Source organism: Harpia harpyja, chromosome 1 (genome assembly GCF_026419915.1).
Source record: "Harpia harpyja isolate bHarHar1 chromosome 1, bHarHar1 primary haplotype, whole genome shotgun sequence".
Classification (NCBI taxonomy): Eukaryota; Metazoa; Chordata; class Aves; order Accipitriformes; family Accipitridae; genus Harpia; species Harpia harpyja.
This window is the reverse complement of record NC_068940.1, coordinates 15,442,332-15,464,305: the sequence shown is the minus strand read 5'-3', so window position 1 is coordinate 15,464,305 and position 21,974 is coordinate 15,442,332. Positions and strand designations below refer to the sequence as shown.

The 21,974-nt window shown below is 49.6% G+C and overlaps 1 protein-coding gene across 1 annotated transcript in view; it reads right to left on the bottom strand.

Annotated features, from left to right (window-relative positions):
* BCL2 (BCL2 apoptosis regulator) overlaps positions 1–14,874 on the bottom strand; it is a 95,822-nt gene extending 80,948 nt beyond the window's left edge. The window contains exon 1 of the mRNA XM_052780632.1: positions 13,727–14,874. Coding sequence (XP_052636592.1) covers positions 13,727–14,332 — 606 coding nt within the window. The 5' untranslated portion in view covers positions 14,333–14,874. The remainder of the gene's footprint in view (positions 1–13,726) is intronic.
* Between the last annotated feature and the right edge of the window lie 7,100 nt (positions 14,875–21,974).

Here is a 21,974-nt window from a genome sequence, read left to right as displayed (position 1 = left end):
GCTGGAGCACACAGGCAGACAAGAACTATGAGAGAGAAACAACTAATTGCCCCCTCTCTTCACTTTACAGACCTCAGCTTACTCGGGCCAGAGGCGTACAGCCTGCATAAAGGACAGAGAGGTAGAGCACAGAAAGTAAAAAGCTATTAAAGCGAAAACCCATGAGGCAGATAACAGTTTGCTGCCAGACTTTTCAAAATTTAAGTGTTGATTGTTCAGAATTTATGTCTAGATTTTTCTTAAGAATGCAATTTCCTGGCACATGGTACAAGTTGCTCTAGACCTGCATGTCAGCACAGCAGGCATCCTGTTGCAAAGGTTGTTATGGAACTATTGAATGTTTTCATGCCAAATTTGTCCAAATTAAACCGAGGGGAATGGAAATACTTTCCCTGGATAGGTGGTGGTTGCATTAGGTGGGTTTGTTTATAAGGAGAATAAAAGTTACAGCTAAATATAAAAGCAGATATATCATAATATTGTCTGAGAACTTGAATAACATGTCATTCAGCCTGCGTGCTGTGGAAAGAACACGAAGGTCAAGTCTAAAATAAGATCAGTGACTGTTTGACAATAGAAACGTGTAGGAGGTAGAGCAGGAGAATTTTCCACATTTTTTAAATGACATTTTTCTTTCAAAAAATGTTCTTGCTTACCTTGCAACGGGTCTGATGCAAAACCCCGTTGAACTTTGTGCAAAACATACTGCTGAATTTGGCATGTTTTTGATCAATCCCCTGGCAAACCTATATTAGTCATTTGTGCCAACTGTTTACTTTTTGCATTATGCTCAGTTGGGAAAATGAAAGAAGGCTGCTCTGTTGCATTTTTGTTTTTAGAGAGTTTCACTTTCTGCTTCAGCCTTCTCAGCCTGCTTCCCTGGAAGTCAGAGACTTCAGTGAGGCTACTGCTACTTCTTAAAGGTAAGCACATCTGGGTTCACATCATTGGGGAGCTAGCAGAATCCCTGGCAAGGTCAAAAAGGGGGGGGGGGGGGGGGGGGGAGAAAAATACCCAAACCACTACTTGAAGTACTTTATAAAATCCAAAGCGTTCCCTTTTCATTTTGTTCATCCACCAAACCCTAGGGTGAAGATACGATGTCAGGCACTTGCCATTTCCAAAAGTGCAACCGTGGCAGGCATTTCAGCCCCTGCCCTGTGGCAGGGGTAACTGCCCCTCGGCAAGGCTTGTAGGAGAAACAGGGAACTCGCAACCCCAGTCTTGACACCCAACGTACCCTACTTTTACTGCAGTCAGTGATGTCAGGGGTACATTTCTCTTTCCTCCCCTATATTCACTTTTAAATATAGTTACAGCCACCTCCCTGTAAAAGGTGTTACAAAAGGAGCCTTGCAAATGCCCTAATCCCCCTCCCCAACAACGCCGTTGACAAAATCCCATGATTTTAAAGCAAAGGCAGAGACAGAAAGCAGCCCGAGGCCAAGGTCCGGAGGCAGCCGCCCTACCTTTGCCCCTGAGCTGTGGCAGACAGTCCATGTAGTTTACAGAGCTAACGTTACAACATCCATTGCCAGCGCGTCACTCCGCGGGAGGACTCTCGGGGTCTCCAGGAGGAAGGGTCTGGGGCAGAGGAGGGAGATGAGATGTGGGGGGACAGCATCCTCTCCACGCCTCCCCCAACCTGCCCCTGTCCTCCGGAGACTCCGCGCCAGAGCTCCGGCTGGGTGAGACCTGCCAGCTGCCCTTTGGCAAGCCCAGCCCCACGGCCGCCCTTTTGCTGCCGGGCATCCCCGTATTTCAAGCCATCGAAACGAGCCACGTGGGGCTTTCTTGTCTCTCAAGCGCAAAGACCCCTGTCTGGAGGAGCAGGGGAAGGGAGGGAGGGAAGCGGTCTGCAAGGTCTCTGTCCAGGGGAGGACTCGTCTCCCCTGAGGGACCTCCGATGAGGCTGCAGGAGAGGTAGAGCAAGGAGCCGGTGCCTTGCAGGGCACCAGCCTTGCTGGGGGGGATCAGGAGAGCCCCCAGGCACAGCCCGGCCAGAGCCCACCGTGGGGCAGGGGGGGCTGCAGGGACAGGTCCCGCTCGGGTCCCTGCTTCACGGCCCCCTTCCGCCTGACCTCCAAACCTTGGGGCAGACACGGCCAAAATTAGTATCACGCTGAGGGCTGGCACGCGATGGCTTTGACCCTAACGATCCCACTGGGAACGCGGTATTGTTCTGGCCCTATTAACAATAATTTGCATGTTGTCTGATGGCCCTGGGAAGAAAAAAATAAAAAGAAAAAGGGTGGCAGGCCCTGAGGGAGGAGAAGAGGAAATGGGAGCGCTGCCATTTTCTTCTGAGAACTGGCAAAATAAGAAGGCTGACTTTCTTACGGAGCCAGAGGTAAAACTAGTCATTGCAAAATTATTTAATATCTAACTTAATCATCCAGCCTTCGTTGCTTCAAGGCAGGGTTTTGAGAACCCAGGCCATTTAACTATACCAAAGAGCTCTTGTCAAACCAGCCTGGTAGGGACCTCGATCACAGGAAACTTATTTTAGCGGGAGCCCAAGTCTCTCCCAAGGCACTGGTGACAGTGACCTTTCACAACGAGGAGTTGCTCTCAACCGAAGGGTCTGAACTACAGAGACAAGGGATGCCTGCGCACAGTGTTTCTCCATCATACTCGGAGCCTTACATAAAAAGAGCAGTCGGTAACACCAAGCTGCCACAGTTCCAGTAATTTTTTTTCTATTGAAAGGAGTTTCTTTAGGGATCAAAGTGTCCTCAAAACCAAACAAGCTGGCTGTCCATCCCTTCCAAGAGAACAGGTAGTTTATTCCAGCTGTCAGCGACTGCGGACCAAACAGCTCCTCTCCCACTGTCAGTTTTAGCTCTAGGCCAGTTATTAAAATTAAACAGTTTCATTTGTGAGAATGATGTATTTGTGTCTGCAGGGGGGAGAGAAGGGAGCAGAGAGGGAAAAAAGAGAGCAAGTTTTCTAAAACAAACCCTAAGCCCATTTACACAGCCTAACAGCGTGCCAGTGCTGCCTCTTCCTTCAGCCCATTAAACTGCCACGGAACTCCCAGCCTGCGGGATGTCCTACCATGCCCCAAACATCCTTCTCGCTGGGTTGGGGAAAATAAAATGAAATAATTAAAAAAAAAAAGGCAAAAATTTCCAATTGCTTGCAAAATAAATACACGATTCCCTCGTGAAACAATCAACTTCAACAGATACGAAAAAAGGTAGGAAGAGATGCCTTGACAGGTTTCCCTACCACTTGTGCCACCCGGGCTGGAGAGCAGAGCGGGGAGCTCCCACCCTCGTGGTCCCAAAGCACCAGGGAGGCTCATCGGCTCAATGGCTTTACCGGCCGAAGCTGAACAGGACTAATTTCTAAAAAGCTGCCGTGGTCCTGGTGGGACACTACCACCCCTGGCCCACTGTCAGAGGGACCTTTGCAGCATCCCAGGCCATGTTCCCTTTACAGCGAGGACGCCTGGGGAAGCTGAAGAGCACTTGCCAGGCAAAACCCAAGGCAGCCTCGCTCCAGTTTTCCACCGCTGCAGAGACCTGCCCAACCATCCACGACAACCAGGGCTTTGTACGACGCTTTATAGATCCCTTTTTGGGTCTGCCCACATGCTCGCTGCTGTACGAGGCTGGATACTGCCGGTTTTAGCGTCTGTACTGGAAAAAAATAGCTATTGACTCCAACCGGGCAAGGATTTCACACATTCAGTCCAGAGCCAAATACGTGAATTTTCTGCTGCAGGAATTTTTTGCAGACAGCCATGAGCTACTGCAGAAGCCTGAACAGACTCCAGGCCGGCTCATTGACTTGCAGCCTTGATTGCCACCTGACATTTCAAGCGACCGGTTTTATTTCCTCCCCTGCCGGTGAGCCCCACCGCCACGCTCCAGCCCCGCAAGGAGGAAAACCTTTAGCTTGCCCAGGCTCTGCGGCAGCGCTGCTATCTGTTGCAGATCTGGGCAACGGAGAAAGGAACAGGTCAAGCTGGAACCTGAAAATAACACGGGCATTAGGCCTCCTTCTCGGTTATATTTGTGACCTTTCGCATCCAGCAGCAGACTGGGGATTTAGACGGCGTGATTTACTGTGATTTGCCAGATGACTTCAGGAGAGGGGCTTTGGATATGTCTAAATTGAATTAAAATTTGCAGACACTTGGAGCACGATGTAGGGCTTGCTTCTGTTATGAACGAGGGAGTTTTTACTTCAGTTTTTTTAATGTCATTTTTCACTTGAGCTGTGCGTACATTCTGGAGAAGTTCAACAGATTTCACTAATCTACAACACTGGCCATCTTATTCTAATGGAAATGCCAACTTGTTTAGTACTATATTTGAATTTGTCTTTGAATTATTTTTAATTCTTTTTTCTCTAGAAAAAAGATTAGAAATAGGGTCCTCTACTACGTTTTATAATACACGGTCTGAACATGTGATGAATATTCTTAAGAAAGGAGTTCTTTCCTTCAGAGACAAAGCTGGCAATAGTTATTCCATTGCACAGACACGCTACAGGACTGTCCCATATTGCAGAGGGAGGCGTTTCACTGGCCTCCTGTCCAAGGTCCTATCCTGACTTTCCAGTGACTCTCGCAAGTCTCTCCAGAGCATGAAACGGAAATTTTGTCTCCTAAGCCTCAGTTCAGCAAGACAGTTAAAACTAACTTCAAGCTCATGGTCAAGCCCAAAAGCTTGATTACTACTCACTTTTTTTTTTATGTTTTAAAATTCCTTTTTCTGTCTGTATCTGAACACTTAATGAAGCTTGTGAATGGAAGCAAAAGAATACATGTGCATGAAGATACTTCTTACATGCGCGTGTAATACAGCTTATTGCTCCTTCCCCTGAAGTGCCACAGACAGCTTTTACCTATGGTGGGAATGGAAAAGGAAGGACAATTTCCTTCTTGAAAAACCCGATGAACTGTGCTGATACATAAAGGAAAACACTAACATTGTCAGTTGCCTTTTCTCACCCTTTTCCTAAATAAAAACTAGAAATCAACACCTGAAACTGATCTGTTTAATCTGTTTCCATCACAAGCATTGCTAAACACGTCCAAACAGTGGAGCTGAAAAAGTGTAAGCCTAATTTCCATTTAACTTTTTCTTTCTTTCTTCTACCTCCACTCTCCACTCAAATCTCACCCCCAGGTAGTTTCACAATCTGACTCACTTTGCTCTTTTCCAGGCTAGCGCGCTCCAGCAATGACAAAATGTAATGCTACAGATTTGAATTTTATTCTAAGCCCCAAATTACCATGACAGACATTTCGTTCAATATTGTACCTTGTATGACCTCTTTTGTTTAATTAAAAAACATCAGCCCAACTCATGATAGCATGGTGGGCAACAACACATTTCCCAGAGCTGGTGTGCTGTATAGCTAGCAAGAATACCGATTTTATAGCTGGGTTAACTGAAAAAGAGAGATATTAATGATTTGCCCCATATCCTATCGTGTACTCAGTACTAGAGCTAAAAAGAGGAAGTTAAGTTTTGACTCTCAGTTGCTTTCTTGAACAACTGCGCGACAGGCTCTTTCAATCACTATGTGGGAAAAATGGGGCCTTTTCTTTTTGATTTTACCTGGCCCGTGTACATAAATTACTCACTGAAGTACCCCAAAACCCACTGAGCTGCCTTTTCAATCAACAACTGGAATCATCCTTTTTATGCTTCAATAAAATGAAATAGCAATAAAATGATGTATGCACTGAAGGATGCTATTTCTTTTAACTAGCTCTAAATGTGGCAATTCATAACAGGTCTTCAGTCAGCGCAGGAATAAATTCAGTGATGTGGGTGCTCTTCGCAACACAAGTGCATTTACAATTACCTTTACAAGACATATGCAGAAGTAAGAAGTTTTTCCTGGATGGATGAGACTGGCAGTGCATCCATCCCAGTATCCCCAGTCACCAACCAGCACCAGGTGCTCTGGGGGAGAAGCAATGTCATAGATAATTTTGAAATAGCATTCCCCAGAGAAAGGTCCACCCTCAGCACCTGGTGATCTCATTTCAGCAGCTGCTGTTAAATTTACCCCAAGGTGTATGACTGCCCTTTCAAGCAATTTTATTCAAATGTAAGTAAGATGTTTTCCTTACCCTTATAAATACCTAAACCTTTCCTGAATGCAGCTTAGTACTTCCACTCACAGCTCTCCCATGAAAACAGCTCCCAAAAGTTAATCATGCATTGCAGAAAAGGCTGTTTTTCTCTATTAGTTGAAAACCCGTGGCTTTTTCATTTGATCTTATTTTTCTTGCCGCATATACAAAGTAAACATAACTACAATTGTCCAATTAAGTGCCTCTTCCTGTTCCTATTGAAGTCAATGGCAACACTTTCTAAATTCAGATTTGTTTTCTTACTCATTAACTTTAAAATCCAGAAACCCACAAGGAACTTTCCAGCGAGGGGGATTTAGCAAAGTCTATCGAGATACAATAATTATGACAGCAAACTAACATTAGGATAAAATAACAGAAAATAAATTCCAGACTTTTAGATGCATTTGGAAAAGTTCTTTGGTTTCACAGTCTTTCAGGAGCCAAAAAAAAAGGGGGGGGGAGGGAGGGGGAAAAAAAAGGGAAAAAAAAAGGGGGGAAAAAAGCCATCAGACTGTTAATGAGACTGAAAGCCAGAGTAAAATAAAAATCCCTCAAATCTGTCATCGGCATTTGCGTTTGCCAAGAAGGCCTGGATGTTATCCTGCTGGGGAAGAGAAGATTTATGGCAACGCACACCTTCATCCATTCTATTATTATATATGAAATGGAAAATAAAACAGGCCAGTACTACCCTCAGAAATAATCAGTATTTTGCTGCCACTGAGTAACAAGTGTTGTTATTATTATTACCAAATCAGCAGGAGAGCAGCCACGAGGTGCTCATAAATAAATAATTTTAAAAAACCCAACAAACCAAACAGGGCTAGGCTGCACCCCCCAAGGGCATGGAGGAAAATAAAACAGTCCAGGGAGGGAGGTGGGAAGGGCCGGACCCGGACCCAGACCCGGCGCGCACCGTGGCCGACGGCCGGGCGGCAGCACCCAGAACCGCGTCCGCCACCCAGCACCCGGTGCCAGCCGCGGTGATGGAAAGGGATGGTCAGAAAGGCCTGCAGAAAGCCGGGGACCGCCAGCCCTCCACGAAGCAGAAAGACAAAACAGGCAAAGAACCAGACACCCGCCAGACGCGAGTGTGCGCGCGACGGGAGCGGGGAGCGTGCCTGGCCAGCGCGCCACGGGGCGCACAGCTGCGCGCTCGCCCCTGCCCAGCCGCACCCTTCCCCGTAACCCCCATCACCGAACGGGATGGAAATGCGATAGCCAAAAAATAAAAATTCGCTTTGCCACAGGCGAGTTGTTATTTAATCAGGCCTATCGCGCTGTTTTGTAGCTACGGCTGCTCGACTGCCAAGGCTGCTGACCCAGACGCCGGGCCAGGAGCGAGCGCCCGCTGTCCCACCGGCAGCCCCCGGGTAGGACCGCGGGGCTAAGACACCGCAGGCTAGCCCGGTGAGGCGGCTGTGGAGCGAGAGGGGAGACAAGGACACAGCAAGAATGCCGGCAGCTCGCGCTAGTGAGCAGGGCGGCGTACGGAGAGCCGCCGCTTCAGCCAGTCCTGCCCCGAGCCCCGGGCCTGGCATCCCTCGGTGGCGATGGTGGAGCGCGAGGTTGGCTCGCCAGCGCGAGGCACAAACCATCACACGAGACCAAAACCACAGCAGAAGTTTCGGAGTGACACCCGAGCGGTGCTCCCATTCCTACGTCCGCCTCCCTCCGCCATCCCAGGTCCAACCCACCGAAAGACGACCCTCTCGTCAAGGACGCCCGTACCGGGCACAAGGGCTCAACCTTTGCTGGCGATGCAGTACAAAGTTCCCGCGCTGCCTTAGGAAGCCCAGGCCCTGGTATCTGGCCACTAAGAAAATGCTTCTGCTCCACATGCAATTTCACACATCATTGCATAGGTCTTGTGATTCTCCTGCTAGTGCCATGCTTTGCCGTCGGAGAAACGCTTGTGCCTCGGCAGAAAAATTCAACTGGATTTTCTCTGTGGATTACCGACTCCGAATTTCAAGCTACATACTCAAGAAACTAAGCTACTTACTGCCCAGCAGAGCTAACGCAGCAGCTTGAGAGAGGCCTGTGTTAATGCAGGCACAGAACTAACTTCTTTCTCAATATTGAAAGTAAAGTAGAACTTTTTAATAGGATTGCTGTTTGAACTTTACGGTTCTTTGCAAGATCAAGGCAAATGACATCATCTCCATAACCAAGACCCCTGGTTCTGAAATTCTAAAGGTCACGGTCAATACATGTATTTTTTGGAAAAAAAAAAAAAGACAAGAAAGACAAGACTTCTGAGAAAATACGCAACCTAACGTTGTTGCAAGTTACGGAGAAAGCTATTACAAATGAAAGGGACTAGAGAACCACAATCATTTTCTCTTTCTGCCCTAGCTCTTCTCCTCCTTGCTTTGGCACTTATCCTCCACAGAATGAATTTCTTGCTCTTCGGCAACTGCAAAAAGAAAAATATTTTGATAATATTTTGAGAATTCGATTATAAACCCACAAAGCCACAAAAACTGGCAAAGGACCTAGAAGGTGTAACACTTGAAACTGCCAATTCATTTATTTAACTGAGTGGATTTCAGATAGTTTCCTTTTACCAGTCAAACAGTGACTTGGGGTTAGCCCCGCTGGGGATTGAGTCGTTACAAGGCCGCATGTCACCGGTAAAAAAAACTCAAAGCGCCTCTGCTCCAGCGTGGGGCATCCGGCTCCGAGCAAGGCACCGTCCCGTCCCGGATGAGCGCGAGGCTTTTGCTCAGGACTTCCAAGAGAAGCAACGTGCTGTGCAGGCAGGCACCTGGCCGAGCTGCTGGGAGAGCAGCCCCAGAGCCCAAAAGGGATGAGATTTCGGTCGGTAGCCCATGCACGAGCCCGGGAGGGGCCCTGCGTCACACCGATATCCAGGACCTCTAGCGCTGTCCCGGAGGCAGACGCGGCTGCCATCCCTTGCCTTCATGAGGAGGCTATGGACCATCGCAGGGCACGGCGACTCTCCACACTTCCTTTTCAAAGAGTGCCACCGAGCAAAGAGAATTAATGATTTACTAGGCAAAAAACAAAGAAAAGAGGAAGCTCAGTGATTAGGGCAGTCAACCCAGGAGAAGGGAAACCTGGGGTCTAGTTGCTGGTCCAAGAAGCATTTATTCATTTGGCTGCAGCCAGCCACCTGAGAAAACACGTCAGACAGCAGGAATTAGACACCCCGGTTCTTCCTCCTCCACCAAACGAAATCTCACCCCCGCAGAAGGAGGAGGACAGCTCGGCAAAACCAGCAGCCATCTGGCAGGTGAAGCCTCCTGAGATGTCGGAGATGCGGGTGTACACCCCCCTGCCAGGCTGGAGAAGGTCTCGTTGGCAAACCTCTCGTTACCTCGGGAGAGGCCTTAACCAAGGAGCCGCCAGGAAAAGCGGGGGCTTCTCCCCGGCTGTGGTTGCGCATGAGGATGGCATGTAAGTGACAACAGCCGAGCCAGAGGATGCCTGCCAGCTTCAGGACACGGAGGTTCTTGGGAACGGTGTCCCCCGCAGCGCGCCGAGTGGCTCCCCTCTCTCAAGGCAGGAGCAGCTCCCGGCTGGCTTGGGTGAGGAGCGGTGGGAAGCCAGCGACTTCTGCCACCATCCTGGCTAGGCGGGCACTCAGAGGATGCAAGCGCTTACGTTCCACCTAAGGTCCACTTCAGACGTCTAAATCCTTCCTCCTGTCTGGCCTTAACTCTCAAACAGAATAAAGAGCCGCAATAAAAGAACAGAATCGGATGAAAACACACGACCATCACATTCCTGGTTCAAATGTAAATATTGTCATTTAAAATGATGCTTTCTTGGCTGAATTTTCAACACGATGCTGCTTCTCTCACCTGGGCTTCTTTACATTCTTTATGTCAAAAACGTACTTGTCTACACCTATATGACGGTGCCTGTGTCTCCTTCCATAGTTCTCATGCTCTTGCTTTTTCTTGAACAGCTCGGGGAGGAAGCCGTATGTTGGACTAGAAGCCCCCAGAGCTGAGCACGGCTCCCATGTACATCATGTTGTGTGCCTGAAGAGGTCACCCATCACTGCAAGACAAACACTGTTATTTCCCCCCGCACCGGCTGCATCACTTCAATGTTCCCTAAGTCAAAGTCAAAAGTCACCAAGTGCAACAGCCCACTGACAAGCCAGTTCTGCTGCAGCTGAAACACCAGGCTCTAAAAAAATGAAGCCATTACGTTGTCAATCAGAAAGCATACGTTATACCAAGTACCACAAAATTGCAGAGATGAGCTGGTTCTCCTCTTATTTCTTTTGTAACACAATTAAGATGTTATCAGGCCAAAGTACAATATTGCGGTATCCTGGCCTACTTGAAAATCTTTGAAAGCTGCATTTATTTGCCACCAGAACCACAAGCTAATAATACAGCCTCCGTGCAGGCAGTCCCCATCTGTCGCTTCTTCTAAGTTTCGAACAAACCCATGATGCTGTGTATTGTAAGGGTATTAACAATCCCCAGACACCATTAATGGCAATGTCTAGTGCTTAAAATATATACTCCACCAGCTCCACCCCTTCCAACCTGCCCTTCGATATGATTCTTTCCTTCTTCGTTTTCCTTGCAATATAAAGAATTTATGTCCTGAAAATACACTGTCAACTTACAGAACCAATTCAAAAGAAACAGATAAATAAGAAAGACATTTCAACCAAACTTCAGACCTGAGTGTAGGATATAAGCCTATACAATAAACTCAAAGCACGCGCTGTCCAACTCACTGTGTAACATATGCTCGTCACTAACTCCAATGCTCTCTTCTCTACCACTACACAGCCTCTAATAAACTCACCGCTCCGCAACACAACGTAAAGGAGGAGAAGGCTACAACAGCCGGCGCTCCCACATGTTGCAGGAGCCTGCATGACAGAGAGACCTTGCAGGCAGCCGTGCTGAGGTCCTACAAAGCATCACGACCTACAGGGTGATCAGCTACTTCGGAAGAGCCATTTACGACGCTTTAATAAGGTTCATACACGGGGTATGGTGCAAGTGCCAAGCTGAGGACCAACTGCATGTATTAAAGCATCTTTTTTCACTGACAGATCCTAAAAGCTAGGAAAAGAAAAAAAGAAAAACCCGCCTCCCCATGCCATCCTTGATTCTTCTGTCTGAAGACAGGATCCTAAAAGCTGTGTTTGCAACTTCATGTTAGTCTTTTGCTCTTTGTAACCAGCTAGAAGGTGTTGGCTGTGTTTAATAATCCCATGGCTCAGAGGTACCAGCCATTTACCAGACAGGCAAAAGCCACCTTGGAGTAATATTTTGCACATCTTCTTCCATGTGTACATTACAAATAACACGTGGCAGTAAATGGCATCACATGCATCCAAACTCTGGAGCTTTTGTTTATAGGAAGCCTCAATAAACAACAAAACGTCTATCGATAAGAAGCATCTTTTCCTTTTAAAGGCAGTCGGTGTTTATAGTCCGAGTTTTGTGTATTTCTAACTGTCGAGAAACAGCTCCAGCACTCGCCTTATCTGGCCAATCACGCCTGGTAACACCTGTCTTTTCACATTCTTAGTTTTATTCATTATTTATGCTTCTCTTTACACAACACACTTACAGGACAATACATCTCCAGCATGCTTACAGATTTGATCCAAAGCTCACTGGAGTCAACAGAATGACTTCACTGGCTCTGGAGCGAACCGAGGGCCCCAGCTCCACAAACGGGCTTCCAGCCTGAGGAGGGACTTACGCACAAGTTAGGCATCCCAGCCCAGAAGTGCAATCACAAAATCCCTAACCCTTTAGCTGCTCGTCTTTTAAGCAGCCAAGGTCTCCAAAAGCCTGAATGGTTTGCAGATTTTTTTTCTCCCCAGTTACGTGTTTCATGAAAAAAAAAAAGCCACCGACAAACCCTCTGTAGTCATCTGTGAAATAGGGGATCCGGGGATAGGTCTCCCCCTCCCAAGTGTGGTCCCAACCACTAAGCACTGGAGTCATTTTTTGTATGTGTGTATATATATGTGTGTGTGTGTGTGTGTGTCTGTATACGTATGCATATTTGTACATACATATGCATATATGTATATCAATACACAGACACACATACACACACGTACGCACACACATTTTTTGCTCCCCCTTCTGGCCCCATGAATCTTGAATTTTTTTTCTTCTTAGTGGAAGCAGGGGAGAGCAGGAGAACGATCCTGCCTCCAACGTGACTTGCAGCCAGGGATCTGCAGCACTCCTCCGGGAGGTGCGCAGCGTGTATTCCTGCTGAGAAAAGGGCCCCAGAGCCTTACTCCCTCCTTTACGGCTGCATGTAGATGTCCTCTGGATCCCTGAACACGTACACCCTTTAGTCAGGTGGTTTCAGCAGCGGGAAGGCAGCATCTTCATTTTTTAACAGAGATGGTCAATGCGGGTGGCACGTTACTTAGCCTAACACTGACTTAGCAAGAGACCCAATGCTAAAAATTCAATGCCACAATGCTTCACAAACACTAGGCTTGCAAATCATGTTAACTGGGAAACATACACTGTATTTTACATTCCTTCACACACGCCTCTTAAAGGTGTGCTGTGTAATTGAGTCAGCTCTCTGTATTTCACAGGGGACCGGACCTGAAACTGCCAGTGCCCGCCCAGCTGACCTCCATTTCTAGGTGACTTACAGCAGCTCTCAGCCCATACGTAAAGCTTCTTCTTCAGTATAACTTTTGCCATTTACTCCTCCAACACATTAATACCATAAGCTTCACACATACAACAGGTTTGGTTCGCGGGAGAACGGCTGGGACCGCATTTTGTTACAGTATGTCAATTAATACAGGAAAAAAGGAAAGAAATACCCTTCCAATTTCAATGCAGTTATGTATTGTGGAAAGAGAGAGAGAGAAAAAGGAAAGGCTTTTGATTGACTACCAGTGTAAAAGCTGTCCATTTTCCACAAGTGGAACTCTTCCCTTTCTGGACGATGCTGAAGCCAACCCTGGCCAGAGGTGATCTCTAACCCCGAAACACAGTCACCCATCGGATCACAACAAATACTCATTTTCCAGAACAATCCCGCAGACACGGCTCCCCGCACCTTTGTTTCATCTTGAGACAAAGGCAGACTTTTCACACTAGACACGTCCAATACCATAAAACCCCACTCCCGTCGCCGCCGCAGCTGTAGATGCTGGCACCGAAGTCCACCTGCCCGCCCATACCACCGGGATCCCGTGTTCATCGTGCACAGACACGCACGCACGCGACGTCCACCTGCCCGCCCGTACCACCGCGCGCACACGCACACGGGCACCTCTGCTGCCCCTTCCCAGCCCGCTGCCTTGGCCAGGGCTGGTGCTGCCAGCAGGCGAGGGTGGACGGGCGTGGGAGAGCGGAGAGCGCTGATGGAGAAGGTGCCTTGCTCAGCCTTTTCGCTCCCCAGCTGGAGCTGCTGCCCCCATCCCAAACCGCTCCACCGTATCCCCGCGACGAGGTGAAACTCGACAGCCGGCAAAAGGCCTGTGCTGCTTGGGCGCACGCCAGTGCAGAAACGTTTCACCCCCCGCCGTGACGCGAACGCATCCCCCCCCCGGGGCGCTGCCCACCCCGGAGCCCCACCGGCAGCGGGCCAGAGGCAGGAGAGGGAAGGAGCGATGGGGGGACGTACCCAGCCTCCGTTGTCCTGGATCCAGTTGTGCAGGTGCCGGTTCAGGTACTCGGTCATCCAGGCGGCGATGCTGTCTACGAGGGGAGACATCTCCCGGTTGACGCTCTCCACGCACATCACGCCGCCGAACTCGAAGAAGGCCACGATCCTGCCCCAGTTAACGCCGTCTCGGAAGAGCTCCTCCACCACCGCCACGAAGCGGCCCCTGGCCGTGAAGGGCGTCAGGTGCAGCTGGCCGGACATTTGGGCGAAGTCCCTCCGGTAGCGGCGGGAGAACTCGTCGCCCGCCTGGCGCAGGGCGAGGTGGACGACCTGGGGCGCGGGGGGCAGCCCCTCGGCCGGGGGCGCGTGGCTAGCAGCAGCCGAGCCGGGGGGCTCGGGGTGCGGAGACACCAGCCCAGTGTGATCAGAGGAAGTCCCAGCAGCAGCAGCAGCAGCAGCAGCAGCAACCGCAGCAGCAGCAGCAGCAGGAGGAGAGAGACCCGGAGGCAGGGCTGCCCTGTCCTCGGCGGCAGCCCAGTCGTATCCCCTCTGCGAGAGTTTATAGTGGATGTACTTCAGCACTATCTCCCGGTTATCGTAGCCTCTTCTCCCCGGATGAGCCATAATTCCCAAGAGGAAGCAGCAAGAGGAAGGGAGAGAGGAAGAAGAGGAGCAGGATGAACCCAAAAAAGTAAAGCAGCCAATAATAATAAAATTAATAACACCAAAAATTATAATCCAGTTACTGTATCGGGCACGGTTTCATTCATGGTGGTGTGGGGGAGTTCTCAGGGTCTCGGAGGTACTTTTGTCTTCTCAGTGTTTCCTCCTCGGTTTGAGATGCACGGTATAAATAGGGATTAAAATGCTGTAAATACTTTACTTCCAGGTGCACATTTATTACTCATTATAAATTTACGTTAGGACCATTTCCTCCTCGGTGTTGAAATACATCTTAAAAAATATTATACCGACTCAAAATCAGGTGCATTTTCCCCTAGGTGCTGAACTACCACGGACACGACGGAGCGGACGAACACACACTGTAAAAACTGCAATTCAATACGACTTGCTAAACAGCCTTGGATGAACGTTAATCCAACGCACTTTAAGCTAGAAACCTCAACACTGCTTTTTTTTTTTTTTTTGTTAAGTTACACAAACTAAATTTCCTCTGTAAAGTACTTACTTGGACTATAAATATGTTCCTCTGTCAAGTTTCCTCTAAAAAAAAAAATAGCAACGACAAAACCCAAACATCAGAAGTCTTCAGAAACGTTAAGTTCTGGCCGCTTTGATGCTTCAAGTCACCAAGGGGATGGGAAAGGGACAAAAAAAAAGTATCTCTACGATTTCAAATGTTTTTTCCCAGACTCCTGTTTAACAGACATCTCCAAAGATGTGTCAAAGCTCAGAAAATCCCGCCTCGCAGCCCGGGAAGGCGAACAACCCCAAAGAGACGGAAAATCCTGGAGACCAGATGAACCACATTTGAATCCAAGCTCTCGCAGAAGTGCTCCGTTTTTCCCTCCAGTGCAACGTACAGACATATGCATTTACGTAGTTTCATTCAGACACCGATCGCAGGAGCCCGGTGCTTCCACGCACACGCACGCACACACCAAAAAAAAAAAAAAAAAAAAAACATACGCATTTAGGATATTAATTCTGTTTCACGAGCAAGAGCGTCAAAAAAATTAATACAGAAATAAAAATAAAGACGGAAAATTGCGTTTGACTGTGGCTCCGGGGAGAAATGCCATTTCCCGAGCAGCTTTGTATCAGACGAGGAAGAGCCCCCGGCGCTGCCGAGGAGGGGCGCGGACGGGGCGTGTGTGCGGTGTGACTGGTGCCGATGGGGACCGCGGCCGCTGCCCGCCCGCCCGCCCGCCCGCCCGCGCAGCCCCGCGCACCCCGCCGGCTCCGGGCGGCTCCTCCGGGCGCTGCTGCTGCTGCCGGCGGCGGCGGCGGCGGCGGCGGCTCCGGGCGGCTCCGGGCGGCGGCTCCGGGCGGCGGCTCCGAGCAGCGGCGGCGGCGGGCGCGGGCGGGGAGCTCTCCCGGCGGCGGCGGCGGCGGGGAGCGGAGCGGCGCGGCGGGGGCGGGGAGAGGCGGGGAGGAGCGGAGCCCGAGGGGGAGGCTCCGGCTCCGGCTCCGGCTCCGGCCCCGCGCGGCGCAGCCGGGCGCGGTGGTTTCCTAGAGCTCCGCCTCACGCTTCATTCAAGAAAAGGGGGAAATGGGGAGGAGGAGGGAGGGGGGAATACTAAAAAAAAAAAAAAAAAGAAAAAAAAGGCGGCGGGGGGAGGCGAGCAGCCCCGCGCAGCCCGGGCCCGCCCTCCATCGCGGCGCGGGCCTGGGGCCGGCGGCGGGGCGGGGCGGCGCGGAGCGGAGCGGCGCGGAGGGGCGGCACCGGGGCCGCGGGTGGTGCTGGCGGACCGCGCGGCGCCCGCCCGCCGCCGCCTCCGCGGAGGAAGCGGGCGGGCAGGCAGGGAGCGGGAAGGGTTGGCTGCGGGCTGCCGGCCCTCCGCGGGGGAGCGCCCCGCTCCGCGCCTCTGCCGCCCCGCGCCGGAGGGGTGAGGCTGCTGCAGCTGCGTGGATTTGTTTAAAAAAAATAAAAAATAAAAAAAATGGGGAGTGGAGAGAAAAAGCCGAAGCACCCTTTTTAAAAAGAAAAGTGGCCCGATGGAGGCGGACAGGGGCTCCAGGCGGGGCGGGGCGGGGTCTGCACTGGCAGCGGCCCCTGCGCGGCCGCGGAGCCCGTGCGGGGCCGGGCCCGGGCCCGGGCCCCGCGGGCCGCCTCGGCGGGTGGCCCCCCCCCGGCGGTGCGGGGACCCGCACACCTGCTCCACACAGGCCGCCCGGTCGGTTTTCAGGCATGCCCGTGGGACAGGCAGGGAGTTGGAGTTTAGGACTTTTTGCAGAAACGGGACTGGGATTTGTCCCTGCGCCCGGCCTGAAGGTTTTCTTGTAGACTGAAAAGGGGGGAACCGAACTGTTGGGAGGTTAGATTAATCTGGAGCTTGACCAAAGAAGCAGAGTTAACCTTCCAAGTGGGTTAAACCCACAGCGCTGGGAAACAGTGATGGCTCTGCCCCCCTCCTACCCCGAGAAGCGACCCCAGGGCAGGATGAGGGATGCTGGGACAGCCCCGGTGAAATGGGGAGCCAGCCCCGGGGAAAGCCAAGTGAGACAGGAGCAGGAGGTACCGGGCACCTTTCACTGCTTAATATGAGAGGGGAAAAGAGATGTTTGATACATTCTGCCGATTTTTGGCAATACGAGTGTGACTGGGATGATAATCTCATCTATAAACTACCCCGAACCTAAAAGCAATAAAATGCCTAAATAAAGCTGTGCAGGTGAGTTTGTTTTAACAAGGGGACACAGGGAATGGCTGCACGCTGCCCTCCAAGCCTCCATTTTCGGGGTCACGTTTCCTTCACGCACTGCCCCATCACGCGTGGTTCACGGGCTGGCAGCTCCCCTGCTTGAGGAAGACGCGCTGGAGTGGGGCAGGGTGACCACCTTTCGCTCCATCCAGAAGAAGGGGAGCTCCTGGCATCCAAACGGGGAGGAATCTCCACGCGCCCATGGACCTCGCTTGTGCCCCGGCTGATCCGGGGAGTCGTTTCGAGGCCGTACCGAGGAATTTGTCTCCAGCGTGTACAGACACCAGCACCTTTCCAGGTACCCGAAGAGGCGTTCAGGATGTTTAATGCTCCTGGCGTCCCTTATTCGGGGGCGGGGGCGGGGGGCAAGGGAAGGCGCTCGGCACCGTACTTAGTGCCAGCATTTTCCATCTCCCTGCCAGCAGCTCTCCTCTCCCCTCCCCGGCGGGGGGCCGCGCACACGCAGACCCCGAACGGAGGGATGCTGCGGCTGGCCGAGGCCGCGGGGGCGGCGGGCGGAGCGGCGCGGAGCGGTGCGGGGGCCGGCGGTGCCGTTCCCCGCCGTCAGCCCTTCCCCGGCGGGCGGCTGTTGCCACCCAGCGGCCGCTGCTCGCCCCGGGCGCGGCAGCCGGGACCCCCCCGGCCCGTCCCTGCAGGCGGGCGGGAGGCAGGGGCTCATCCGCCTCATCCACGCCTGGGGAATTCGGGGAGTAAGGCGGTGCCCCCGCCCCGCTCCGCCTCGTATTCCCTCCCGCCTGCTGGTGTTTAAAACGGGGCGGGTTGGGGTCGGTTGTGTTCTCGGGGATGGAGAGGGACAGAGGTTGCAGGGCAGCAGGTGAAACGAGGTCCAAAGACGACGGACGATGCTCTACGCGGCCGTGGGCTGAGGGCTGTAGCCCACCAGGGCACGCGTGTAACTCGGGGCATGGTTACGTGCCGGAGCGCAAACACACCTCATCTCTGTCTGTATAAAAGACTTCGGAAAGTAAGGCGTTTGCGATGAGCTGAGGGATTGCTTCTGATGGCAGAAATGTAGACGAGGGATCTGTCAATCGAGTAAAATCACTGCCTTTATATTCTTGCACCAAAAGAGAAAGAAGAAAAGAGGTCTCTGAATACAGAAAGTAACCTGACATTTCCACGTAACATGCTATGGTTTAAATGGAACGATACAGAAAATCAGAACAGCCACAACCAACCAGGCTGCTGATTCAGTCTGTCCCTGTGCTAGTGACTGAATCTAATGTAGCTGGTCCCGCAACTGAAAATACATCAGACACAGATGTTAAGTAACACAGAAAAAACTGTCTGGGTAAGCTGCAAAACAATGTCATAGCAGGATCGGTTTTAAAGCCCAGAGGATACATCAGTGTGGGACTGATGCAGAAAACAAAGATGCATATAAAATCAATGGGCTTTTGTAAGGAGCAATTGAAAATATCACTGAATTTGCTTAGGGTTTTTAAATGTATCTTGTATGCAGAAATGGAAGTAAAACCAACTAAATGAACAGAGTGTACTGAGGGCACATAATCAGTACAATAAAATAGTTTCAGAATTCATAACTCATTTCTGATAGAAACGGGTACAGCAAAACTTTGAGATACTCTGTTTGGAATGGATTTAGTAATGATGCTTTTTCCCCACCAGCTCTACATTCAGCACTTCGCCATAGGAATGATAGATCCCAGCCTCTTTAAAAGTTTAATAGGAAAATAGTGGTCATGGTTCACAAGAAAGCTTGCTAATACCAAACACAGCTGAGCCTGTACCAAAAAAAATTAAAAACACAAGGGAAAATCCTCGGAACTGTTTGCTTTACGCAAGGGTATCAGGGATGAGTCATGGGAAACAAAAACTGTGCCTTGAAGAATGACAAATTGGGACTCTGTAAAAAAGCAAAACAAAATTATGTGCATTTAAACAGTCTTTCTTGTTCTTAACTTAATGTGTCAAATGCATTGCATCTGACCTGCATTTATGGCTGTAACTGAAGGGAGTGGCACCTTAAAACCAATTACAATGCTACCTGAGTGGGTGATGAGCATCTATTAAAGTATCACAAGTTTGCGCCACAGTACTGCTTTTTACCTGGCTTGTTTGTTTGAGCTCAGCAGGACAAAAAAAGTTAAGAAGACATCCAAAATAAGGGCAATATGTTTTTGGGGGCAGACAGAAGAAACTGGCAAGAGAGGCTCAGGATTTACCAAGGAACATGGAATGAGCGCATAAAGTCAGCTAAGAAATCATTACGGTGCTTTTAGGTAGGAGAATAACATGCTGACTGCTCAAGATCCGATACCGCAAATCCTTCACGCACACATTTACCCTTATGTGAGCTGGCCCACCGAAGTTTATCAGCCTAATAAGAAGAATTAGCTGTATAAAGGATTGGATCTCGGTTAGGAATACAAACAGAAGCTCACGTGAAAAAACTTTCCTTGACAATTAGAGAGGCAGGAGCATCGATAGCAGGCATCAGTCAGGTCTGGCAGTGTAAAGGACAGACTGTTTTCTTGAGATGCCTCTCTTATCCGTGCTTGGGCCACTGACCAAACAGGCCGGGTCCTGCAAAGCCTGCTGTTTCTTTGATAGCTTCCCAGATGCCCGATGTACAGTAGGTGCGTTATTAACAAATGATCTAGAAGTTTGTAATGCCTGGCAACGCTGAACTTCCCGACAATCTGAAAGTGGACACCTTTTCCCTGTACCTTTGTATTAACATCAACAGGATTTCAACAGCAATCCTGGTTCCTGGTGACCTGCCCACCCTTTTATTTCCTTGGCTCACGAGCAGGCAGGTTGGAGAGAAGCAAGCGATTGTTTAAAGCCCTGCCTGAGCAGGCATGAAACAAGCAGGGTGTATGTTTACACCGTGTGACAGCACTCAAAAGTCAGCAAGGACATTGCCACACTTTTTGCTGAAAATCTGCAGAGATTTTCTATTCTAGAACAAATCAAAACAACAACAAAAAAACCCGCAACAAAAACCCTGAGTAACCTAAAAGTAGTATTTAAGAGTGGTACAGGCAAGTACAATTATGACAACTAAAGAGGTGCTTTGACTTACGATGTTCTAGCACAGCTTAAATACTGGTTTTACTGAGAGTCCACTTAAGATTGTGCCCATGGGTGGGGAATTTGCACCTATGCAAATTAGCAGGCTGCTCCTCATACAGCCAATAGGTCTGTAAATGCCTGTAAATGCCAGTGGCACTGTAAATGCTTGTTGGTGCTAAGTCCAGCAAAGCATTTGACTGCGCCACCCACGGCCGTGCTTCCCTCTGTTTGAGGCATTCAGTGCTTCTCCTTTCCACACCAGCATGTATTTTGCTCTGCATGCCTTTGTGCTTGCAAGAGCTTTCTAACTTGCCCTGACTAAGAGTAACCACCAACCGCACGACCTTTCACATTTGTTTCTGTCCGTGAGACCACGGACCTACGGTATCTCTGCCAAGCTGCATAAAATGCCTTGAAAACAACGCTTTTCTAGAGACTTGCATGCGTGCACCTAATTCTCTGCTATCAACTGCACACCACCATTTATTGCTAAGACTGTCTCATCTGTTTTGCTCAACGTATTGCCCAACATTGCTATCAGGCAGCATCTGTCATATACAATGCTTTAAAAAACAGTTTTCTGCATGTGAAAAGTATAGGGGAAAGTAGCACCCATGAAGCCTGGATGCGTATTTTCCTAATTTTTAACCAGGACGGTGGCAGGTTGACCTGAACAAACTTCTTCAGAGAGCATTCCTGAAATGGGAGGTTGCCTTTCATCCTGCCGGTGTTGCACATGCTACAGGTGTGGAGTGGATCCTTTTTGGCCGGAAGCGCTTGCAGACCAGAGAATGCTACTGTAAAACACTTAAAGGGTGCTCAACCTGCAATTATGGTTTATTTCATGGGGCTTAATTGTTCTCATGAGGAAAGGCAGCTGCATGAGATACTCAGATAATACCCTTAGGGTCCAACATAGCAAACAGCTCCTGACTTTCAGACACCTTTTGCTGTACTCATCCCTCAACCATCTCCACTTGTCAAGATACAGAGGTCCCATGGTTTGGATTGGAAGGAGGCAAAACAACTGCATCCAGCTCAGGAAATCCTTCCCTTTGACATCGCTACTTCACTATGTGGCAATAGGGTCTTGTCCTTACAGTACCTGAGCTGTCTCACCACCTTTCGCAAGCTACCAACTTATTCTTGTGACTTGGGCAATGCCACCTATGCCCTTTCTTTCTTCTTTCTGCTATGGAAAAAGGAATCAGAGACCAACTTCCCAGTTGAAACAGCAGAATAGCTAAAATAAACTTTTATTACACCTGTTAAAATTTCTGAAGGTAAAACGGGGGAAAGCGTTTTTTGAGCAAATGCTTTGAAATAAAGTCCAACACACCTCATTTTAACTACTTTCTTTGAAGTACCTGTTAGCTTTGAAAAGGATATTCCCCTCAGTTGCAAGTTACCTATAACATTTAAAATTTGTTTTTAGACTTATTTTTATATACATTATTTACAGCTGGTATCTTTACAGATTTAACACCTAATTTTGGCCAAAGGAGTTGATTGTCAGTGCTCGGTAGCATCATTTAGTGTTAGTCATGTGTATGTTTTGCTTTTGCCCCTTGTGTTTGTTTACATTGCTCTAACAGCACTACTACAGAACAAACTTCATAGAACTCGAAAGGTCTAAAATTAACATGGGGATTCCCCTCCAAGCTGAAAACAAACTTGTTTTCAACTTAGAAAAATAAAATTTCAGATTGGCTTGGTGGTAATTTTACCACAGAAGAGGTTTGGTATTATATTCCTTCATCAAGGTTTCCCCAAACAGCAAACCTTCCCAATCAGCTTTATGAAATGCTTCCCCCCACCCC